This window comes from Trichosurus vulpecula, chromosome 1 (genome assembly GCF_011100635.1).
Source record: "Trichosurus vulpecula isolate mTriVul1 chromosome 1, mTriVul1.pri, whole genome shotgun sequence".
Classification (NCBI taxonomy): domain Eukaryota; kingdom Metazoa; phylum Chordata; class Mammalia; order Diprotodontia; family Phalangeridae; genus Trichosurus; species Trichosurus vulpecula.
The window spans coordinates 119,380,886-119,406,110 of record NC_050573.1 but is presented as its reverse complement, the minus strand read 5'-3'; the positions used below and the strand labels follow the sequence as shown (position 1 = coordinate 119,406,110).

The 25,225-nt window shown below is 37.5% G+C and overlaps 2 protein-coding genes across 2 annotated transcripts in view; one reads left to right on the top strand and one right to left on the bottom strand.

The window, feature by feature from the left end:
- The window catches only part of MRPL13 (mitochondrial ribosomal protein L13), a 54,554-nt gene extending 46,179 nt beyond the window's left edge, over nucleotides 1-8,375 (bottom strand). Inside the window, exons 1-2 of the mRNA XM_036741859.1 lie at nucleotides 8,129-8,375; nucleotides 6,122-6,245 (exon numbers count right to left, since the gene is read on the bottom strand). Of these exons, the coding sequence (XP_036597754.1) occupies nucleotides 6,122-6,245; nucleotides 8,129-8,155 (151 nt within the window). The 5' untranslated portion in view covers nucleotides 8,156-8,375. The remainder of the gene's footprint in view (nucleotides 1-6,121; nucleotides 6,246-8,128) is intronic.
- Nucleotides 8,376-8,580: 205 nt separating this feature from the next.
- LOC118833850 (MDM2 binding protein) overlaps nucleotides 8,581-25,225 on the top strand; it is an 82,196-nt gene continuing 65,551 nt past the window's right edge. Inside the window, exons 1-9 of the mRNA XM_036741265.1 lie at nucleotides 8,581-8,695; nucleotides 11,106-11,186; nucleotides 14,540-14,613; nucleotides 14,704-14,855; nucleotides 16,496-16,554; nucleotides 17,690-17,834; nucleotides 18,964-19,081; nucleotides 20,649-20,783; nucleotides 22,408-22,502. Coding sequence (XP_036597160.1) covers nucleotides 8,581-8,695; nucleotides 11,106-11,186; nucleotides 14,540-14,613; nucleotides 14,704-14,855; nucleotides 16,496-16,554; nucleotides 17,690-17,834; nucleotides 18,964-19,081; nucleotides 20,649-20,783; nucleotides 22,408-22,502 — 974 coding nt within the window. The remainder of the gene's footprint in view (nucleotides 8,696-11,105; nucleotides 11,187-14,539; nucleotides 14,614-14,703; nucleotides 14,856-16,495; nucleotides 16,555-17,689; nucleotides 17,835-18,963; nucleotides 19,082-20,648; nucleotides 20,784-22,407; nucleotides 22,503-25,225) is intronic.

Genomic DNA, 25,225 nt, shown 5'->3' with positions numbered 1-25,225 from the left:
CTAGGAGGAGCATAGATGACTTACAGAAACAAAAGAGCATAACCTGGAGAAGAGCACATGTGATGACTGTAATAATATAAAGCAAACAACACTGGTCAATCTTGGTCTAGGTACAGGGGTGGGGAACCTGCGGCTCCAAGGCCACATGTGGCCCTCTAGGTCCTCAAGTGAGGCCCTTCGATTGAATCCAAACTTCACACAGAACAAATCCCCTTAATAAAAGGATTTGTTCCATAAAACTTGGATTCAGTCAAAAGGCTGTACTCCAAGGACGTGTGGCCTCAATGGTGCAGGCACCCCACCCCTGGTAGGAGAAATGATAAAATACATTTGTTTCTTGCCTATTGTGCAGGTTGGTTTTGCTTGGCTGCTTTTCTCTGTTCTCATGGGGAATGGGTAATACTAGGAAATTACTGTGGTATAAAATGTAAAAGGTATCAACAAAATGCTTAACTTTTTGCATTTGATTTTATGAGTGAGAAGAAACTATGAGAAGAATTGAGAGGGGTATGATATTTGGTGAATAATTAAAGCAATACTGTAGTTAATTGGGAGAACTGAAGGGATTGAAAAAGTAGATCATAAAGTCAAAAAAATGTAGGACTAGAAGGAATCTTAGAGATGAACTATTATTATGGGAAACTGCAGCACTGAGAGTTAAATAACTTGATAACAGCTAACATTTATTTGGTACTTGAAGGTTTCCAGAATACTTTTATACGTCATCTCGTTTATTCCTCATAACAGTTCGAGGTACATGCTACTATTATTATTTCTATTTTGCAGATGAAAAAATTGAGTCTGCGAGAGAATGAGTGTCTTGCCCAGGGTCACAAAGCTAGTGTCTAGGTAGGATTTGAACTCAGGTCTCCCTCACTCCAAGTCCAGTGGCACATTAAAGACTAGATTTTTCTTTATTCTTTTTTTCTTTTAAAAGCAAATCAAAAATACTTTTTAAATGACCAAAAAAAGACATCATAGCCAAAGGAAAATCCAATTCTTTATTTTTTAAAAAGATGGATATCTGATTTGAAAAAATCATACACCTTAATATTGTGTAGCAAGTTTTCATTAAATATATTCTTAAAAGGTTTGTTTTGAATGCCGAAGGCCCTAGATGTGGTATATACTTTCAGTATGAATCGGAATGGGCAAAATAAAACTAATGAAAGAAATGTTTTAGAAAATAACACCTGTAAGAAGTTAAATTTGTATAAAGCACAGTTCAACTTTTATCCCCAGTTCCTAGAATGAATTCAATTCAATAGACATTTATGAAGCACTTCCTTGTTAGGTGCAAGGCAGTGTACTAGACTTTCAAGGATAAAAAGAAAAAAATTCCTGCTCTTAAGGAGCTGGCATTTTATATAAGTGATAGGATACATGTATTTGAGAAAGTAAATATGAAGTAGTGCAAGGAGGGATAATGAGGTGTGGGGCAGCGCCTGAACTTAGCCTTGAAGATAACGATATAGAAGCCAGCCCTACACTGCACAGGGGTGGGGGAGTGAATGAATGAATGTCTACAGGCAGGAAAATGTAAAGGAAAATCTAAGAATTAGCTAGTAGTTCCATTTGGCTAGAATGTAGACTATAAAGGGAAGTATATGAAATAAAGCTGAAAAGGAAGGTTGAAAATAAATTGTGGAAGGACTCACGTTAAGTTGAAAAGTTAGTAACTGATCCTAGAGTCAACAGGTAGCCTGCTTTTGAACAGGGGAGCGATATAGTCAACCCTCTGCCTTAGGAAGATTACTTTGTAAGCTGTGTATAGAATGCACTGGAGAGGGAGAGAATCTAGGAGGAGGGAAGCTGATTAGAAGGCTACTATAACAGTCTAGGAGAAAGGCAATGAGGGTCTGAACTAAAGTGACTAATATAGGCCATATGGTGACTGAACAGATAACAGCGAATAATAGCTAGCATTTATATAATGTTCTGAGGTTTACAAAATGATATTCGCGTTACCTCACTTGACCCTCACAAAAACCCTGCGAGGCAGGTGCTGTTATTCATTCCATTTTATAGAAAAGGAAACTGAGGCTGAGAAGCATTAAGTGATACGCCCAGGCCCACATCACTGACAAGCGTCTGGGGCAGGACCCATTCTGGGAGAATGTAAGCTCCTTGGGAGCTGGGGATATTGCTCTTTGCGTTTTTCTATCCCCATGGCTGAGCACAGTGCTGGGCACACAAGAAGCACTTAATAACCTCTTGCTGACTGGTGTAAAGTTAAGAATAATGAAGTATACTCTGCAGTTGAGGAGCTGAGATTCTAGCAGAGAAGAGATCACTGAGGACTTTTGAAATAACAGATTCAGTTGTTCGCAGGTTGGCAATCAAATTGCACGGGACCAACTTCTCCTTGCCTACATACCCTCAAACTCAGTGATGTCCGTGCCAGGCACATGGTCCAGACATCAAAAGGAGTGGGGAAGGACCCGTACATACAAGAGCAGGCTTTAGTAAAGTGGACTTTTTGATATTATGTTTTAAATATGCTTTTGTGGCTAGCCATGGGATCTAACCAACAGTTAATACATTATTACTACTGGAAAAATGAATGCTAAACTCCAAGAGACTAAATTATAAACGACCTTTTGGAATACAATCTGTAAATTACAAACTTGCCTGTAATTAAATTTGGGGTCTACTGCCACCTTGTGGATATAGGATGATTCACAGCTTAAATTTTTTCACCAAAATTTATAGGTCATCAGCTGTATATTAAATCCTGTGAAACAAAACTTAACAGTGACAAAAATCATCTTTTAGTTATAAATAATCATTTGTTCTTTGTCACCAAATAGGTAGGTAACTAGAGACAACTTATACTGAGAAGAACTGGCTATGGCTAATCCATAGTTCTCATGGATTCACTTATGAATGTTGCTCTGTACATAAGAAAGATGGAATTCTTCTCTTCAAAGTGATGCAGTTACGTTTGCAATGATACATATGCAGAAGACAGACTAGTAGGCATTTAAAAACCTATTTGTCTATAATATTTCTTCAGGTGCTAGGATAGTAAATGGCCAATACTAATAAGATACTGTCTTAATGAGTGCCATGTAAGATGGTATAGCATGGGTAAGAAAAAAACACTAGATGAAATCAGAAGACCAAGGATTCTAGTCTTGGCTTTACCACTTGACACTTATGATTGTGAACATCACTGAATCGGAATCAGTTTTCTCAGGAAAAGAATACCTGTACAATCTATATCACAAGGTTATTATAAGAATTACCTTATTGCAAAATCACTTTTTGAAAAGTAAAAGGTTATGCAAAAGGCAAAAGTTATTATGTGATATGTAAATAACTGAGCTACTTCCATGCCCTGGCATATACCCAGCATAAACGTTTTTGCTATTTTGTTATTATCAGTGCAGCATCAGAAAAGAGTATCAGATAGCACATGTATAAACTGTATTAAACTGCCTGCCATTTTCAGGACAGGGGAGGTGGAGGGAGAGAAAGAGAAAAAATTGGAACTCAAAATTTTGTAAAAATGAATGCTAAAAATTTTCTTCATGTGTAATTGGGGAAAAAATAAAATACTATTTAACTTTAAAAAATAATTTTTAAAAAATCCTTTGGGTGGGGTTGGGGGGGAAAGAAAGAGTATCAGAGGACAATCTACCCAAGGCATTTGTTGCCTGTCCCAAGAACGGATCCTATCTATACATCTAATAAGTGGTCATCAAACCACTACTGAAAAACCTGGGCAAGTGGATATGATACACTGAATGAAAACACAGCTCTCAGGTGATGATTTTTTTGGCTACATTAAATTGTAAAGATTAACTCCTAAGGCATGGAAGGGTTTTGATTAGTGCCGGTGCAGAAATGTACAAGGATGAAATCATGGCTCTTTAATGTATTGAAGTTATCTTTTTGCTATGTTTATGTGTGAAGGTTTAAGTGGCGGAAAACGAGCTTATCATGTATGTATTGGTGCCTAGCTAATAGTACATCAAGGCTGATAAATGAAGGAAATGTTTGAGTCACAGATGTTAAGAAAAATGTGCTGTGCTTGAACAAAAAAAAAGGGGGGGAGGGGAACCTACTCTGGAAACTCCAGGGACAAGAAACCTGCACCTCTGCTGGAAGATAAGGGCCTAGATGCTAGCACCAAGTACTGATTCTCAATAAGGGAAAACCAGCCAAAGTCAGAATCATAGATGAATCCAGGCAGCAGTGTGCACCTAAACTTCAGCCACTGCTCTGGCATCAGAGACTAAGTAAGAACTGTGAATGCATATGCTCATAACAAATTAAAACAAACAACTAAGTGACATAAGTGACATTTGGGGAGAGTTGTACTTCTATGAGGAAAGTCTCCCTAAGATGAAAGTGTTCGAACACGTAAAAAGAATTTACACCTAGCAGTGATAAACTCAGGGGACTTTGCCCAAAATGTCTGTTCCATTAAAGCTTATGCTCAAGCTATGCACACTTAATAAAATGCTCAGGTAAAAGGTTACTTTCCGTGATTCTGGGAATGCAATGAGGTGAGAATTTTGGAGCTAACAATGCTATGTGTTTGAATACCTGTAAATTCAATATCTATTGCCAGATAAATCTTGCTAATCTGTTCTCCTGTATTAAATAACCTTTAATAGTTCCCCACTGCCTGCTGAATACAATGCAAACTTCTCAGATGAAAACAATCTGGATCCAACATTTCCAGTGTCACCTTTCATTATTCTAATATGACCTATGCTCCTGCCAAAATGGATTACTTAATTATTTCCCAAATATGTCTAGCGCTTTCCAGGCATCAAACTTTTCCTCACAGTGTGCCCTACACCTGGAATACTGTCCCCTGTAAATATCTGCCTGTTGAAATCATTCAGAATATGTTTATTAAGTGCCTGCTATGGCACCAGGCAATGAGTATACCATCATACTGATGATCCAGACTTGGCTCTCCAAAAGCTTAGAAACTAGAACCACAAGATCGCATATTTAGAGCTAAAAGGGAACTTAAGAGATTATCTAGTCCAACCCCATCATTTTATAGATGAGAGAAACCCAGAGATCGTTAAGTGACTTGTCCAAGGTCCTATGGACATTAAGGGGCAGGTCTAGGATTCCAACCAGGTCCTGACTCTAAAAGCAGCATTCATTCTGCACCATACTATGATGGAACGTGGGATAGCAGGGGCATATACACAAATACTCTGATATAAGGGGCACTGAGGTAAATGCAAAAGGCAGGTCTAGGTAATCAAATTGATTCAAGGGAGAAAGGACTTTTAGCTGGGACATGGGGGGACTAGGAAAGAGAAACAGATGAAGAGAAAGGAAAGTAGGGAAGGTTTAATGGAGTCAGGCCTCGAGGAAATCCTCAACAGAAGGACAGAATACAACCATTCTAAGCCTGAGATAGTAAAGATATAAAAGAGACCAGAACAACAATGGGAGAGAGTCCGATTCAGTTTGCTTAGAACAGAGAGTATCTGAAGAGGATAAAATGGAAGGGCGGCTGGGAAGATACATCTCATCCCGTTAGACTGTGAACTCCTTGAGGGCAGGGACTATCTTTCACAGAGCCTGGCACAAAACAGGTCCTTAATAGCTGTTTTCTGACTGCTGCCATCTAGAGCTAAGAGAGACATCAGCTAGTCAGACACCAACATTTACAGTTAAACAACCTGTCCAAAGATAGAGGTAGTAAACAGCAGACAATTCAAACTCAACTTTTACATTTCAAATCCAGTGTCCTGACAACTTTGCATTGCTGTAAATGGAGATTTGGGGCTCAAGTTTAGGAAGCCAGGCTTAGAGCTAAAGACCCGTTGTCTGAATAAATATAGTGGGTAAAGCCATAATTGAGTGAGCCTAACTAAGCCAAGAAAAAAGAGGGAGAGCCAGGAGGAGAGAAACCTCATGGAAACGTCAAACTTAAGAAACTGAAGAACATGAAACAGTGACTGAAAGAGGAGGAAGCAGAGGAAAAGAGAGCTAGATCCTCAATATCTGAGCAGGGATCATTGGGAAAGGGCAGGGCAAGATGAAAAAGGTCCTGAGGAAGCACAAAGTAACCAGCATTACATAGACAATTTTTCCAAGACCTCTAGCCATAAGTTGTTGATTGGTCTAACACAATACTTACTCAATTGATGGTATACAGGTTTATGGAGCCCTTGAAGTCTGACTGATGCTATTGCTGCAAGTTTGCCTGGAGGTTGCATTTTTCCATCTAAGAGATACCATACTCGGCCAAAAGTGGCCCATTGCTAGAAAAAAAAAATATTCATTAAAGAAAAATAAAAACCAGCTAGTTGATCATCAATGTATCACAGTATATTACAAATATAGGGAAAGGAACCTTAGACTCGGGGTCAGTAGTAGTTTACCACTTACATATATGCTGAGCAAAGTCAATTTCTGTATAGTTTAGTGTTCTCAACTATAAAATGAGTTACTTGAATGAGATCTATTGGTGTTTGTCACTTATTAGTTATAGGAAGAACTAATATAATTTGTAAAACCTGAGGAATGTTACTGGAAATAAAAGTTTCCAGAGATCAAATCTCTTACTTCAGGAAAATAGCCTATCCAATTCAACAAACATTTATTAAATGCCTACTATGTGCCAGGCATTGTGCTAATCACAGGGGATACAAAAAAAGAGGCAAAAGACAGTCCCTGCCCTTACGGTCCTTACAGTCTAATGGCGGAGATAATATGCAAACAAATACATACAAAGTAAGATATATACAGGAAAAATAAGAAATAATTAACACAGTCAAGGCATTAAAATTAAGCGGGGCTGGGAAGGATGCCTGTAGAAGGTGGGATTTTAGTTGGGACTTAAAGGGAGGAAGGTCAGTAGTCCCAGCGGAAGAAGGAAAGCATTTCAGGCCTGGAGGACAGTCAGAGAAAATGCCAAGAGCAGGGATGGAGGGTCTTGTTCATGGAACAGCCAGGAGGCCAATGTCATTGGATCAAATAGTATGTGCAGGAAAGTAAGGTGTAAGAAGACAGCAAAGGTAGAAGGGGGCTAAATTGTGAAGGGCTTTGAATGTCAAACAGCTATTCTTTTGGTTTCACCTCTTTTTGTTTGTTGAGAAATCTATAAGAGATAACCCATCTTGCAAAACTTTAAATAATATATAAAGATAAGCTATTAGTGGAAGAAATACTGGATTTGGAGTCAGAAGACTTGGATTTGTGTCCTGGCTCTGTCACTCTTTATCTGCATGTCTTTGGACAAGAGACAAATGCGGTTTCCTTTCCTCATACGTTAAAAAAAGGACAATAACACTCACAATAGATGGAAATCTGAGTTATCATCGTTTCAGAGTTTTGGGAGAAAAATGCTTTAACTGAAAAAGTAACAGATAAATGTAAAATCACTAATGACCTGCTAGGGATAGTACAAAAAAAGCAATTTTACTTTTCCAGTCTCATTTCAGCCAGAAAGACCTTTACCACACATTAGATCTGTAACCAGGAGCCTAATTTTCTGTTTAGAAAGAAAGTGCTGAAGAACCAGAAAGATTTAGAGCTGTAAAAAAACTTAAGACAAACTGCCTATTCCAGTGTTTCTTAACCCAGGGATCACGAACTTAAAAAAAAAAAAAACTCCACATTTTTTATAATTTAATTTCAACATAATAGATTGCCTTTGTAATCCCGTGTATTATACTATTTGCATTTAAACACATCATTCTGAGAAGGGGCCATAGACTTCATGAGACTGCCAATGTTGGTGCACGATACAAAAAAAGCTTAAGAACCCCGAATTTGGCCAATCCTCCCTTCTGACAGATGCAGAACCTGAGGCCCAAGAAGGGAGCTGCTTAAGGTCAGCTGGTCCCAGATTTAGAACTGGAAGGGATCTTAGAGTCCAAACCTCTTGTTTTACAGATGAGGAAACTGAGGTTCAGGGAGATTAAGCTATGCTTCATCACAAAGTTAAAAGACGCTCAGAGGCAGAAGCGGAACTGGAACCCAGGACCGACATTCCTCCCATCGCGCCGTGCGGCTTCTCTCGGTCAGGAATGGTAGGGAATTGCACACGGGAAACTGGGGGACGAGAGAAGCACCTTCCCGACCTCGGCGCGCTCACCCTCACCTTCCCTCCCCTCCGTCAGCCGCGCGCCCTCTTTATTACCTGTTGCGCTCTGGAGAAACTTGACATTGCGCCCCGTCCGAAACCTGCCGGTCCCGGGCTACTCCAAGACTATCGGCTCCGGGATCGGGGCCGGGTCCCACTGCTGCTCAGGCTCGGCAGGAAACACGCTACGTCAAAGAAGAGATCCCCTCCGCGCGCCAAGTCGCCTGTCCTTTTTACTATTCCTAGGCCGGAAAAGAGGACCAAGGCACGCTCAAATGATGACGGAACTCTTTAGAGACAGAACATCCCTCCCCTCCTCCTCCTCCTCCCGAACCAATCCAGGACTACTTCCGCTGCCGGGTAGCTAGGAAGCCGGGTCCTCGATGCACGGTGACGTAGGGGAGGGGAGGAAAGCCCGACAAGAAACGGAAGTGCGTCACGGAAGCGCGGGGCATTCGGATGGGCTGAGCGGCCCGAGCGGCGGCCGAATCTTATTTGTGTTGGAGGCCATGGACAGATACCTGCTGCTGTTGACCTGGGGGGAGAGGCGGGCGGAGGCGGCTGGCCGAGAGCCGGGGGATCGGCCGGCGGCTTCATCGTCGGACGGCCCTGAGTTTTCTCCGGGTAACCAGCGGGCTGGGCGGGGATGTCACTGATCCGGGGTCCGAGTGGCGCCTTTTTCTTTGGCCGGGAAATTCGCGAAATTGGGGGGGAGGGGCTCACTTTAGATCCCTTCCTGCTCTAAATGAGTGATTTTGATCTGAATCTCTCTGCCCCCAGGCTCGTTGTAATTCCCTTACTGACGCAGCGGTTGTTAATCCATTGCATTCTCATAAGATAACAAGGACAATTTTGATGACATAAGATTAAAAAAATTTTGCACAAACAAATCTAACGTTGTAAGAGTTGGAAGGGTAAGAGGTAGCTGGGAAAAAAATTTACAGTGAATTTCTGATAAAGGTTTTATATCCAAAATATATAAGGAACTGATGGAAATATATAAAATTTATGATATATACTTAACTGGCTCAAATTTATAGGATTTAAGAGCCATTTTCTAATACAGAAAGGGTCAGAAGATATGAAAAGTAGAAATTCAGGCTATCCACAACCATATGAAAAAGTTCTGTAAATCACTAATACTTGAGAAATGCAAATGAAAGCAAATTTGAGGTTGCACTTAATATGTATTAGACTGATGAGGATGACAAAAGAGGAAAATGACAAATGTTGGAGGGGCAGCGGGAAAACAGGTACACTAGTGGTGTAGTTGGTGGAGCTGTGAATTGTTTTGAAACATTTTATATTTTCAGCCTAGACTAGAGCCTCATCCCCAATATCTCAAGAGTTAGTCATAGGGTAAGCCATTTGCCACTCACTCCTGTACATGTTAAGTCATTCAGTCAGTCTTTGGGTAAGAATTATGGGATTTCAGGTAGAAAGAGGTTTTAGAGATAACCCAGGCCAGGGGGTGTTAAACCTTGGACTTCCTTGTGCTCAGATTTCAAGAGGTCTGTGAATTCGGATTGAGGGGAGGGAAAGTTTATGTCTTTATTTTCACCAACCTCTTTTATTTAAAGACATCATTCTGAAGTGTCCATAGGCTTCACCAGGTTGCCAAAGGAGTCCATGAGACACAAAATAATATTTAAGAACCATTTGGGCCAACCTGCTTGACCCTCCCCTACTCATTTTTTTTTAATAGATGAGGAAACTGAGACCAAGAGTTAAAGTGACTTGCCCAAGGTTCCTTGGGTTTCTAGGGTCTCCCTCTCTAAGACATCCTCTGAATATTTCTAGAACATCCTTAGCTATTGATGTGTTGTCTCCCCTAAATTGAGCTCCTTTGGGACAGTGCCTTTTCCTTCCCCTTTTTACAGCTATATCCCAATTGGTGCTAATAATCCCCTAAAGAGATCAAATTATTCCAGTTTCCACTGGGCTAGAATTAATTGCCATATTTTACGTAGTTAAAATTTGAATACTGCAAATTTGAATACATATGGCAATTTCAGAGGATTCATTATCTGTGATAATCTTAACCTAGAATCTCAAATGTCTGCAGGTTTTCATAAGATAAGAAACTAAACCCCCTGAGTAGAGTATCTTATCTAGGATAACACTGGGTGTTAGTCTCTGAACAGTTATGCCAATTCTGACCTCTTCTTTTGGTGTCTGCCAGGTAGCCAGGTAAATAGACCACTGGACCTTGAGTCAGGAAGACCTGAGTTCAGATGCAGCCAGAGACACTTAACTAGCCACGTGACCCTGGCCAAATCACTTAACCTTTGCCTGCTTCAAGTCCCTTATCTGCAAAACTGGGACAATAGTAGAACATATCTCTCAAAGTTGTTTTGAGAATCAAATGAGATAATGTTTGTAAAGTGCTTTGCAATCCTTAAGGGCAATATATACTGGCATTTACTATATTGATTACTGGGTCAAGGCAATTTGGTGTCATTCATGTAACAAGCATTCACTAAGCATCTTCTATATGCTAGGCTCTGAGGTTACATAGACCACATCCCCCAGCACCACTGATGTCAAGAAATTAGCATTCTACTGGAAAATGAAAAGAACATTGTACTTGAAGTTAGAAGACCTGGATTCTAGTGTGTGCTCTAATATTTAAAAGCCATGTTGACTGGGGTGCAAGAAACTTAACCTGTATAAGCTCATTTCATCATGAGTAAAATGGAAATTGTTATATTTGCTCTGCCTCTCTTAACAGGAATGTGAAGGAAGGACTTTACAAATGGTACAGTGCTTAACTGTGAACCATTTTTAGATTCCCCTATTCTATTAATTCCTTTGTTTTTATGATATTTCATTTTATAGTTGTATATGGAAGGTAATGTTAGATGTCAGCAGATTAGAGCTGAAGTCATTAGAAAATCTTCCTTTACTGTGTTTTAAGTGTTTGGCTTTGAGGAATTTTTTCTTTCTGTGATCTGAAATATCTGAGGCCTATTGTATTTGGCACCAAAGCCACACAACCGAGTCTTATTAAGTTAGTGTTCGTTCTTTGTTGCAGGATTAACAGCAGCAAATGTTTATCATTATGTGAAAAGAAGCATTAGTGCCTCAATGAATGCAGAAGATAGTACCTTCCCTGGTAAGTAGAGGAGAAATCCCCATACTGTAATAAGTTCCTACTGGCTATAGGAATTCATTCAACAAATATTTGTTTGATAACTGCTATATGCAGAGAGCTGTGCTAGATGCAGTGGGGGATAAAAGATTAGGCACACCTCTTGCCTTCAAAGACCATTATTGGCAGTACACAGCTAGACCTCTTGTTCATTTTATGTGATTTTTTTTCCCCATATTCTTCAAAGATCTATATCAGGCCTTCACAACAGAGGGCCTGCCAAAGTGGCCTTCAGGTGGTATGTTGTGCAGGCCTGCCCAAGGGTTTTAGGCATCTTAGTCACTTCTTAAAGAGTCAGTGAGCCCTATTAGCTCTGTCTGAGAACAGCCTTGGGGCCTGAGGATGACTTAAGCTGAAATTATATCCTTTACATTTTTCGTGGGCCCCTTTTGTACACTTCAGCTCACTGGTTACAGGTGGCCATAAGCGGCCCAAGTGTTGTGTGGTTCTGTTCTAGATGAAAAGGGAAATGTGGCAGTGATAAGAGTATTGACTTTATTGGGTGTAGTAGTAGAGATGTTTTCCCAGTGTCTTATTGCTTCCATTTTCTTACTATCTACTTTTTCTCTTGTAATTTGGTTTCCATTCTCACCACTGCTAAAGCTGCGCTGGTTATTGTGAGAAATAATTCATTTGGACACCTACTGCATTTCAATCAATTCGATATATTACATAAATCCTATAGGGAAAGATAGGTTCTTGTAGTGGGCCTCAAACTTTAAAGTTTTGGTTACTGCTTGTATACCAAGATATGAGGCTCACTTTTACAACCACAAGAATGGTGACAAAGATATCTCCATCCTGTTTTGCTCAAATTCCATGTTCAAACCCAGCTTAGGTGGGATGCCTTGATGTTTTGGAAAGTCTCCCAATTTATTTTTCTATCCAGACCTTTATTTCTTGTCCAACATGAGCCCGTCCATCTTGCCACCACCTGGTCAGTGGAGATAGTACTTGCTTCACCTAGCCTGTGACCCTGCTGACATATCGTTTTTGCTTATTTTAGCTTATGTGTCATATATCAACCAATGGGATTCTGTGTAATGGTAAAAACTTTATATGTAGTTTGTTTAGTTGAACTAGAATATCTAGGTAATAAATCTGGTATCAAACCTTATAAAAATAAGGCCCTGGAGGGGGCATTTCAGATTGTGAGTAAGATCTGAGGTCAACCTCTTTCGAATACACATTGTGAATGAATAAATTTGGTTTTGCCTTTTTTTTTAAACTTGATAGTTTTATATTGTGATATTTTGAAGGTGTCTTTTATGAGGTTGTATAAGTTTTAGACTCCGTCTTATATTCAGAGCTATAATAAGAGAGAAAGTGACTTGTAACAACAATGCTGCTAGCAGCTACTGTGGAGGTGCTAGACCAACAATAAGACCAAAAATACCAGCACACAGGAGGGCTGTTAGCACGGGTTCTTTGATCAGTTTTTCTAAGGAAAGAAACTTTAAGAGGTTAACAATCATACTTTAATTAAATATATGTATATCATTCACTTAGTTCAGGAGAAAAAGTCAGGACCCTAAACTTCAGGGCAAATACAAACAGAAATTACAAACAGAGAAAATAACACAAATCAACAGACAGGCTTCTGTGTGACCATAGGAATACATACATAGTTACCAGAGAGAGAGAGAGAAGCACCAACATCTGTGTTTTCAAAGGGGGGGGTGGGGCTCCTACCCTGTCTTGTCTGGCCAAATCACAGGAACAGTCTTCCAGTGAGTGAGCCCCCAAAACAAAGTGCTAACCTCATGTATCAGTAAGGCAATAAACACCACATCAGCGATAACTGTGAATATGCCTATGTAGTTCTGTATTGCAAAGTATATGAGACTCTCCACATAGAAGGTAGAAGAAGTAAACCATTTATTCAGACACCAGAGAACCATATCCCTCAAGCCATTTATCCAGTCTATCACGGCAGTAAAACATTCCACACGCAATAACAATCTGGAGCCTCGCCATCCCAAAACCTCTCTGACCCCCTGCTGGGGTCTTCTACAAAACAAACCCACAGTACAGCCGAGTCAGCCTGTTCAGTTCTAACAATCACAAAGGTGGCCATTAGCAGCCATAATATCTTTCTCGCTCTCTGCATTTCCTGTGACATAACTTCCTTTTCCTGTCAGGAAGCTCCTCCCACCACATGTGTCTTAGGCTTCCTGTGATGTAAGCAGGTCACGTGGCCTATTAATGGGTGGGAAAGATCTTCAAATCTAATTGCTACCACACCTCAGAGTATATATACACTTCTTCAGAGTCGGCTCACAGAGGGTGTCACAACCATGTGACTCAAACTCATGTGACTTAGGCTTTCTTGTGACTTAAACAGGTCATCAAAGACTCTTGATTCAGTCAAAGACTCTTGATTCAAACAAAGGCAAGGCTCAAGCAAAGGCACTTGATTACCTTAGTGCTGAGAAGCATTCCAAAAGAGCAAAACACAAGGTCCCATTTTGTTTGCCATTATCCCTGTCCAAGATCACAACAAGGATTATGTTTCCCACAGTTGTTTATTATTCTAGCTCTCTGCCTCCATTGTGTTGCAGGCCCTCATCACCTCGTGCCTGGATTATTGCAACAGCTGCTAATGAGTCTGCCTTCCTTGTCTCTCCCCACTCCCAACCATTCTCCATTCAGCCTCGAAATTCCGACCACGTCATCCTTCTCTCCCCACCAACTCCCCTTCAGTAAACTTAAGTGGCTCTCTTATCACCTCCAGTTATGAAGTACTCTGTTAGGTGTTCAAAGCCCTTCCTGACCCCTTACCTTTCCAGTCTTCTTAGACTTTGTACCACCTCTTTGTACTCTTTGACCCAGTGATACTGACCTCCTGACTGTTCCACAGACAAGACTCTCCATATCTCAGCTCGGAGCATTCTCTCTGGCTGTCCCCCAGGCCTGGAATGCTCTTCTCTCCTTCGCTTAAACTGCTGGCCTCCCTGGCTTACTTCAAGTCCTAACAAATTCTATCTTCTAGAGGAAAGTTTCCCCAACTTTTTAATTACAGTTCCTTCCTTTTGTCGATTATCTCCTATTTATCCTTTATATAGCTTATTTGTATGTAGTTGTTTACTTGTTGTCTCTTTTATTAGATTGTGAACTCCTTGAAGGCAGGGACTATCTTTTGCTTCTGTTTTTTTATCCCCAGCTTTTAGCACAGTGCTTGGCACATAAGCACTAGGTACTTAATAAGAACTTATTGACTGACTCAATTTATAATAGGTACTTCACATTTGTTGACTTAAATTTGTTGTAAATTATAAAGATATAATGTTGTTATAAATGAATGTTTTATTTTTAAGCCTGTTCAGTGGTTGGTGTTCCAGGTCCCAAGAAATGGTTCTTTGCAGTTCAAGCCATATGTGGATTTTATCAGGTAATTCAAAAGGAAAACACACTTCAGTTATCTTTGAATATTTTGCTTAATAGGTGTTGCATTTATTAATGTAAGCTTTTTTTTTTTTAGTTTTGTAGTTCTGATTGGGAAGAAATACATTTTGATATACAAAAAGAGGAAAGTGAGGACACTCTCCAAACAGATATTGAAGAATGTCTGAATGCTGTTCATTGTTTGGAGGAAGAGGATAGTAATAGCAGGGAATCACTGTCCCTGACTGAGTACGTGTGCATGCTTTAAAAAATGTTAATATTCAAAGTCAGAGAATGATTTAACAGTGATATTAATTTCCTCATCTATAAAGTAAAGTTATGAATACACAACTCCTGAAATCCCTTTTAGCTCTAAATCTGTGATCCTCTGAATAGACTTGGTACAAATTTAAGTATTTTTAATGGACATGACACTTAAACTGGACAAACTCTGTGAGATGCCTCAGCAAATTGTTTACTTTCTCAGAGCAAGATGAATTGTTTTTTAGCTTATAAGATTAAAAACAAATTTTACCACCTGTTGGGCTTCAGTATTCACCTTTTATTAGACACCAAAATGATATGGTCCATATATGAGGGTTCTGAAGAATCTTCTGAAAGGCCTGAAGATGTCATTGAACACATCTGGCCGGTGTGCTTACTAAGCTATATATAGTATCATGGAAGCCTTGAAGACTTCTGGCCCTTCTCCTTTGTCCTTGAATTCTCCTAGAGAAGCAAGTCCATGTTGGATGTACATGATGATAGCCAATGAGGACCCCTCCCACCCCTATCCCCTCAAAGTGGGTCTACTCTACCACTACTTCTCACACTGAATCATGCTATCCATTGCTTTAAACTGCTTTTCAAGTTATTATGATAATAAAATTCTAACATGAACAAATAGTTATACATATATAGAGTTTTATATATATGTGTATATATTTATATATAATGTTATTCACACTTATTTAGATAATGCCAGAAATGTTAGGTGCTATTATCACCTCATTAGGTACCACAGTGACTTGACACCTGAGATTTCTTGAGCCTTACTCTATATTGTTTTTAAGTCAGCTCCTGCCCATTTTTTGGTGACTATGAAACAAAACCTCATTCTTAATTTTCCTGCTTTAAACTTGAAATATGTAATTGTTTTGATTTTTCTTTCACTTGTAAATGTTGAAAAGTGTGATAGAATATCTAATTTTACCCAGCTAATAAGCTCAACTAATAATTTCCTGTTCAGTGGTTCTGACTAGTGGACAATCATATAGCATCACACAGTGTTTTTGCTTCTGTAGCATTTCATATCATTCTAACTAGATGAATATTTTGACATAAAAGTATAAACTTTAAAAATTACCTGTTCTTTAATGTGTCTGTAGTAACTTAGAGGTTGTTTGTTTGATGTTGTCTTTTTCTTCATCTTCTAATGGTAGTAGAAAAATAGAGAATACTTAGAAGTAAAAAGGAAGACATATATAATTATCTCCATGAGAGGGAGCCTATTAATTGATTAAAAGAAAACTAGTCTTTATGAAGTCAAATTCAATAAATAATGATTTCATAACAGATGGTTTAAGATATCTTCATCAGTTAAAGCATTCATTATAAGCAAAATTTAATTAAAAAGGTAAATTTTAGACGGACTCTTAGGAGGTTATATTTTTCAGATAGGGCTATACTACTTAACCATCTGTGATTGATAAGCATCCCCCTTTTTAGGACTTCAGGGGAAAAAAGCTACATTAGCCTTACTAAATAAACCATGACAATGACTTATCTTCACAGTCAGAAAATTTGTCATTAGATCTAACCCAAAATCCCTTTCTATTGAAGCTCTTATGCGTGTTTATATTTTTCCTAACTTAAATTTTTAATTTTAGACTGTTTGAAGAAGTTGCAGAAAATTTGCACCAGTTATCGGACAAACTCCCTGCTCCTGGTAATTTTCCATTTTTGATGTCTGAGTTCTAGTGAATTGCAATTGAGCTTTATAATTTCTATGAATAGTTGTTAAATTCAGACTTCATCCTGAGGTGCTGATGAGCCACCTTTAGCCTTGATAATGGATTTTGACCTCACAGTAACTACATTGTATAAAACTTGTACCACCACTTGACAAAATTTGTCAATTAAAAAGTGTGAATTCTTTTCATGTAACTAGATCAAAAAGAGATTAGACATAAAAGAATGTTGAGTGCTGAATACCTATTTTAATCTTTTTCCATTTAAGTGGGGCAGTTGTAAAGCAATGCTAGTATATTCTTCTCTGAATTATGTACCTTCTGACTTATTACAATTGATATTATCTGGCATCCATAAAAATCAACATAACTTGAAGAACACTCAATGTGCAGTGCTATTTTGGAAGTTCTTTACCAAACTTTAGTTGTTGAAGGTGAGAAATTGAGATTTACGTGGACAGAGAGACAAAATATATGAATAAATAGATTAATAAAGTTCATTTAATTAACTTTAGTTAAGTTTATGAATAAATAGCAAAATTCAAACTATGATCTTGGCCAGTTAGGAACTTTTCTCAATAGACTATTCAATTCTATTTTGTTTTTTTTCTAGCCTCGGTAAACTGTCTTCTGTTGTCCAACTTTGCCCTCTGTTTTTTTTTTTTTTTTTTTTTTTTTTTGCTGCAAGGTGTGTGTGTGCGCGTGTGCATGTGCGTGTGTGTGTGTGGTCTAGATTGAAATATAGAGTTATATGTTAAGCTTTTATAATAATTTGAGATCCCTTTTGATTTTAGCATTAAGAACAAAAGGAAAATAAAAAGAAATCTGCACAGATTTGTTCTTAATGTTGCCCTAGTCAGATGTTTTTGATACAGACTAAAAAGTAAATTGCAGTGCTTCTTTTGTCCTATGTTTCTAAAACCTGTTTTCAAGATCAAGGATGTAATTTAAATATTTCACTTAAGACCCTTGAAATCCTTAAGTATATTATTTTGAACCATTAAAAACTGAATTTTTGTAACCAACAACATAAAATTGCTAAGATGATGTTTTAGTTAATTTAAGTTTTAATGTTTCAAAATACTTTCTATAAGATGACTTTTTCCTTTCTAGGTAGAGCAATGATAGATATAATACTACAACCCTTTGAACAAGATTCTTCAAAATTAAAAGACTGTTTACCTGTCATTGGTGCATTGAAACACTTGAGGGAGTGGCATTCAGCAAAAATTACCATAGCTGCAAATAATTGTAGGGGGTAAGTTCTGTTTAGACAATTTTGAAAATTTGACTGTTAAAATGACCCAATCTGGTTTACAAGTTCTGCCTCTGACATATACTAGCCATATACAACATATATCCCCCTAACCATAGATAAGTCATTTTATCTCAGTATCCCTATCACTTTTTAAGACTATAATTTACAGAAAAGTTGCTAATCTGCATTGTTGGAGAAAGTATCCATACTAGAAAATCTCTAAATTAATGAAATTGTAAGTTTAAATTTAAAAAAAAATTATTGTGTTATTTTGTTTCATGTTGATGAAAATAAAATTCTCTGAATCTTGAGTGTATGTTAGAACACATTTTGAGTTTGAAAGAAGGCTAAAATGATGAGTAGTAGCAGCGATAGCTGATACATGGATATGACCGTTGTCATTTGTAGTTCCTGATTCTGCAAGTTATAGGCTGCTCTGCCAAATATAGGCCAGTGAGCTTAACTTTGATTGCTGGCAAAATTCAATAGCGTATCGTTAAAGGGATATGGTTAATGAACATCAAGAAAAGGAGACTGATTTGCAGTTTTAGTGTACTACAAATTGAGTTAAGTTGCAACTGTATGATGTTGTAGCCAAAAGCTAATGGGACTTTGGACTGTATTAAGAAAGGCTTCCTGGCTAGGATAAGGGAAGTTATAGTACCATTGTACTCTGCTTTGATCAGACTGTCTTTGGGCTTTTGTGTTCAATTTTGGACGTCACATCTTCGAAATGACCCTGGTACACTAGAAGAAGGCAACCGGAATGGTTAAAGGCCGTCACATGATGCCATCTGAGTATTGGTTGAAGGAACTGGGGTATTTTAATTGAAGAGAAGAGGGATTGGGTGGGGAGGAAGTGGAACCAAGGAGTATAGATGTTCTTTTTCTAGTGGGACTTTGGGAACTATATAGGACAATCTCTTGAGATGGAAAGTGCAAATAAGGGTTTTTTAAGGGTGGGCTAGCCGTGATTGTATGTGTTGCTGTTGGGGTTCTGTGGTTAAATGTATTTGAAGAGCTTGTTATTCTTTATGATTCTCACTTTTAGAGTCTGCCTCTATTCTTCTCATTCTTGAAATCCCAGGAGAAACATATTAAGGTGCATTAATTTTCTTTATTCTTATAGAAGTTGCCAGAAATTTGCAGCATATCTTTCAGCTGATATTGTAGCCTTAGATGATATAAAAAATGTAATTGACTCCAAAGAATTATGGAGGGGGAAGATTCAGATATGGGAGAGAAAGGTAAATATGGCAGTTGTCTGAATTTTTAATTCTAGATTTTCTCTTTTATTGCATTTATTTATATAAAATATTTTAGTGGGTGTGACCTCATTAATTTTTGCACCCCTTCCAAAGATACAAATTTCAATGTATCTACTCCTCATCCTATATGATTCTTGCCTATGTTACTAAAATTCAATTTTATTAAAATGTTTGTTATATACTGGAGTTTTCTTGTAGTCTTAACTCCTTAAAACAGGATATCATATAAAGTGAGTCCATCTTAGAGCCCATCCAAAGTGTTATATTACTTGAAATGCCAAAGGAACCTTATCTTCTATATTACCTCTAATAATACTATTTGGTATGGATTTCAAAGACAGTTGGTTTAAAAATGCTTTTTTACATATCTCTGTTTTTCTGTCATCTTCATTTCTACAATTCTGCTTTCTGTTCCCACAACCAATGAATCATTCCTGGAGAAAAATTTTCAAAAGGAACAAAAAGAGTAGTTCAGTAAACCTGCCAATATATCAATTGAATCTGCATATATGCTATGTTTTACACCTTTAGTCCCCTACCTCTGCAAAAAGGGAAGGAGTCACATCTTCTCATCTTTTTTCAGAACCAGACTTTGCCAGTATAATTGTATAGCATTCAGCTTCATCCTCAAAGATAGTGTTACGACAGAAGACTATTCTGTTTCTTTTATTTTTCAGAAATAAAGCAGATGGATATTAGTTTATGTTATAACAATATTTTTATTAGAATATTTTATAATCCCTTTGAGTGAATTTATCATCTAATGAAATCTGGAATTGGCAGATTTTCTAGGCATTGGGCTGAAAAAGGTAAGAAAAGACATAGGGCAATAACCTGAGGGTTGAGAGAATCTAGTGAAGGTTTTTTTAAAGGATACTGGAGACTCGATTATGTTTGAAAGCAGATATGAGAGATAGGAAGTTTAAGGTTGCAATCTGTTTGCAATCTTGCTAGAGAAGACAGGAGGGGATAGAGCAAGGGAACTTGTAGAGGGCTTAGCCCTTCAGCATTCTCCACAGTAGCTATGTCACACCTCCTCTTCTGTTCTCAAACTTCCATACTCCATCCACTCCTGTCTTCTCTAGCAAGACTAATTTGCTCATATCCTAATGAATATGCTGTCCTCTAGGTAATCTGTGGGGATTGGCAGAAAAAACTAATGACCTGAAATTACATTTCTTATCATCATCTGCACTTACTTGTTTGCAGATGGTGTTGTAGGAGCATCTTTTGTTGTAAATTTGCATATCTTATAGTAAACCACTTAAGAATACACAACTTTATAAAATATGTTCCTACAGTCCATTTTACTTTGTAAAAATGCTTTTCATGTAATGCTTAATAGATGTTTGGAATTGACTATAGAATCATAAAACTACATTTACATGTAATGGTAAATTTCACATATCTTGTACTTACATGTTCTGATAATTCAATTTAATATTAAATGTCTACTGTATACAAGACACACCTGAATCTTGACCTTTGATACCTAATTTATAACATTCAAAAGTGAGTTGAATGTTTGTTTTTTTTCTTTTTTTAGTTTGGATCTGAAGTTAAGTTTCCAGAATTTAGTCTAAGAGGAATCTCACCAAAAATTCATAACACATCTTATTTAAATACTTCTTTCTCTGCCAAGGAGGCAGCAAAATCAAAGGATAGGAATATATTGCCAGAGGTGAGTCATATGTTTGATCTTTTCTCAGCTAGATAGTAGTTGACTGCTGTCTTTTCTTGTTAAATTTGTTTGAAACTATTCTTACCGTTTTTAATATATGTCCTAAAAATTAGTTATTTTGGTCTTGATGGCTTAAAACTATATAATTAAATTATATTGCTTCTTCATAGTTGAAATATTAACACAGGAAATTTCTATTTTTAAAATTCAGAATGCCTTTAAAATGATACATAGTGTTCTATATGTCTGTGTACTATGTTTATGTGTCTTTTATTTATGTTGTGTGCATGCATGTGTGAGTGTGAGTATGGGTGGGTGGATAGAATATAGAGTTTGGGTTCAGGAAAATGTTAGTTCAGTTCCTCCCTCTAATACATACTTGTGTTCACAAGTCACTTTTCATTTTCCCCAGGCAACTCTTAAGACCCAGCCTGTATATGCCTACGAAGTACAATCCTGGTTTGTTTCAGTGAACAATTTATCTTTCCTTCTGTGATGAAATATTTTATGACACTCTAACAGTTGATGAATGTGACTTCTTTTCAGATAACATTAACACATCCCATTTCAGTCATACCGTGTCTAAATTAGAAGTGAAGCCTGAACTGTGTTCTCTAGTCATCCTCTATATTACAACAGAGATTGCTTCTCTTCTTATATAACATCTGGTTAATTCCACATGGAGCTAAGAATTTGCGGGTGATGATAATGTATGCTACTCTTTAATCAAGCTTATGACCTTAAATCTTGCCTCAGTGAAAGAGCAAGATGAGAACTCAAAAAAGACTTTACTGTAGGTATTTGAGTATATATAAATCTCTGCTTTCCTCGGGGAAAAATCACAACCCTACCTATCTTAGGATTTTGTAAGTAAGCTTTAGAGGGTTACCTATGGCACAGAAGGGTCAGATGGCTTGCCCAGAGTCATACGGCTAGTCATTGTCAGAGGCAGGACCTGAATTTTGGTCTTGCTGATTCCAGGTGGATCACTATCCACTGTACCATTCTGTCTCTGTAAATAATGGAGATAATGGTTCCATTTATATTCTGTTAAAATGTCTAAATCAAAAGTTTGTTGTTGCTGTTTTTGAAACAATTACTGGGCTGTTTTTTCATGTTACATGACTTCAAAGTAAATACGTACCTGAAATATATCCTTTAATAATCATGAATTACTATGAATTTCATCTTTTTTGATGCTAAAAATTTCAGTTCATTGAATCCACTTAAGCTGTTTTATATCTTATGCTGTATTAATATTATTATTGTTATTATATCCACTTATGCTGAAATATATCTTAATACTTGCTTATTCTTAGTATTGGCAGCAGGTTTTAAAATACATTTGTATTTGAAGATATTTTAAATTTTGTCAACAGTGTCAGATTTGGAGAATTTTCAAAATGAAAAATTTCATTATTAGTTTACTATTGTAAAGTGTGGAAACTGAAGTTTACCTTTTCTGATGCCCAACACAGCATATATTGTGCCTCATAGTTTTCATGAAAACAGATTATAGTCTTGATGATAAAAATATTTTAAGATATTAAATCGTTATTCTATTATTTTTGCTTAAGTAAAATTTTTACAACTTAAAAATTAATTGTAGTGTCTTTTTTTTTAGGTCTTTCATTATTATGGCCCTGTTTTAGAGTTCATGCAGATGGTGTCATTGTCAGATCTCCCATCGTACTATATGTCCGAAATTGAATTTGAATTGTATCCTTTCATTTGCAAACTTTAATGACAACGTTTTATTCAAACATTGAATGTTACTCTTCTTAGAAATAAGCCATGTTGCGGTAAGATTTATGTGTGGTGCCTGAATGTATTCTTCACTCCTTTACCCCTATCAAACCAGATAAAGAAGTGATAACCAATCATAGTAATAGAGATTTAACCCTAGATGGGACTTCAGAGATGATCTAGTCCACTCCCCTCATGTTACAGATTAAAAAACTGAGGCATAGAGAGGGATGGTGACTTGTTTAAGGTCTCACAAGTAGTAAGGAAGAGAACCATGATTGGAACACAGTTATTATGACTTCATAGCCAGGACTGTTTGGCTGATTATATTTTCAGCTGAAAGTCATTAATTGAAATAGTAACTGAAATGTTAACCTCAATTGTACATTTGTATTTTACCTATTTTATCTCTGACTCTGAACTGAAAGCCTTTTTTCCTTTATGAAGGAACTGCAAACTTTGAAAAGCAGATAAAGGGAAATTTCAGGAGCTCAAAATAAGCACCGAAAGCACACTGTAGTTTCATGGGTGGCCAAAAAAGCATATATCATTTGATTAAATCCTTTTAGAGGAACTAGTGGTAGAAAATCTTGATGGCCCCATTTTCCCAATCTTGCTAGAATTAGAATCTTCATTTTAAACATGATTTCTTTAGGAAAATAAGCCCTAAATTCTAAATGAGTTGGGGATTTCAAATACTTAAAAAACAGAAAAACTCCCATCAGTTTCTAGTGGCATGAAAAGTGTTGATTTTCAAAACCTACCTTTTCAGTGCAGGTGGTTCAGAAAGTGTCAAAGAATCTCTTGTTACAGAAGAGTATTTGCTTCCCTAAGCTCCATTATCCTTTTAGTTATTGGTGGAGCTTCTTTGTTTACATCTTTTGAATAGAATATTTTCTTGATACCATTGCAGTCCAGATACCATTGCTGTTCTTTCTTTGGTACCTGTGATATCTAAGCCTTTCAATGATTCTGGTGGCATTTTTGCAAAATAGAAGTGTTCTTGGCACAGTAGTTTATCATATGTACTTTAAACAGGGCTCACTTTCGTTACCTTTCCCTTGGAACTAAACTTTTGACTCAAGAATTCAGTAAAATTAATCCACATGTACTGTAAATTGGACAGTTTGGTACAGTGTTTGCCCATGTCATCAAAACATTGCTACCTGGAATAATAATAACAGCAAGCATTTATATAGTTCTTTACAACAATCCTGGCAAGTGGGTGCTGTTCTCACTATTTTACAGGTGAGGAAGCTGAGGCAGATGATTGTTAGTGTCACACAACTAATTAAATGTCTGAGAAGATTTGAAGTTAGGTTTTCCCAGCTCCAAGTCCAGCACTGTATTCACTGCATGACCCAACAGCCTCAAGAAGTATGGTTATAGCAATTTGCTTATGTTTGTTATCAAAGATCATATTATCTTTATGATTATCTTTGGCAGTAAAGTCAGAAATTATTTCATTCCATTATATTTCAAAGCTACTTTTTTGAACACGTTCTAAAGTTCGTGCTTCTGTGTTTTATTTTTATTCCAAATAAAGTTCAGTCCTTTACCTTCTGCTATAGCAGAATCTCTGATTCTTTATTTAGTGATTTTTGTCCTATCCTTCCAAATCTAAGGTCCATTTTTCTTGGCAGAGAAAACAAGCAAAATAAAAGTTGAGTAGTTCTTCTTTTTGTCCACTATTCTTTATCATCTTCCTAGAGCAGGAGGCGTATTTCTTTTTTTGAGCCTTCTCTTTTCTCTAGCATAGTTTTTAAAAACTTTTTTGTCTGACATTCCATGTTAGACTTACAATTTAGCACTTCTTGGTGCTAGAGTATTTTTATAGGACTAGGCTACATTTTAAAAACTCTTCCTGTATTACCTATTCTTGCTTCCTTCTGTACACATCTTTTACAAATCAAAATTTGATGGCTAGAAGCTGCCCACTTAACTTGGGATTTACTGGCTAGATTCCTTTCTTCCTTCTTTCCTTCCCTCCTTGCTTCTTCCTTCCTCCCTCCCTTCCTTCCTTCCCTCCCCAAAATCTTAAATGCAGTTCACTCTGAAGTTCATGAATAGGTCCCTGCCCAAGCTCCACTTATTGGCTGCATTTTGGGCCCTCCTGGCTTAGAGGTAATGTCAGTGGTAACTGTTTCTCTTTGGGACAGCCACCCTGAGGGTCTTCCCCTCCCAGCTTGATTTTTTTTCCTTTTTTTCTAATTCATGGGGCCATCTCTTGACTTATTACTTAAAGAGGCCTATTCACTGAGTGGGTGTTACTTTACTCTTAAGTGAGTACATGAAAAGGCCTGAGCTTAAAAGGGCCAGGGTCTCCCATTGCATCCTGGGTCATCTCTAGTCATCCTGATGAATATCAGGTCACTGGATGAGATGGCTCTGGAGGAGAAAGCGAGGCTGGTGACATTCCACAGCCCTCCCTCACTCAGATCAAAGTCAGCTGCAAGTCATGTCATCATTTCCCTGATGTCATGGTCCTCTTCGAAAACGAGGGACAAACACAACCTGATCCATTTAAACAAGTTTCCTATATTATAATTACCATTAATTCTAATAATTCATATTTATATGGTTCTATATAGTTTGTAAGGTGTTATATTACTGTGTTTAATTCTCAGAGCAGCCCTGTATGGTCCATAAATTTCTGTTGTTTTTGGTCCTGTTCTGTATACTTCAATGGATCTGTG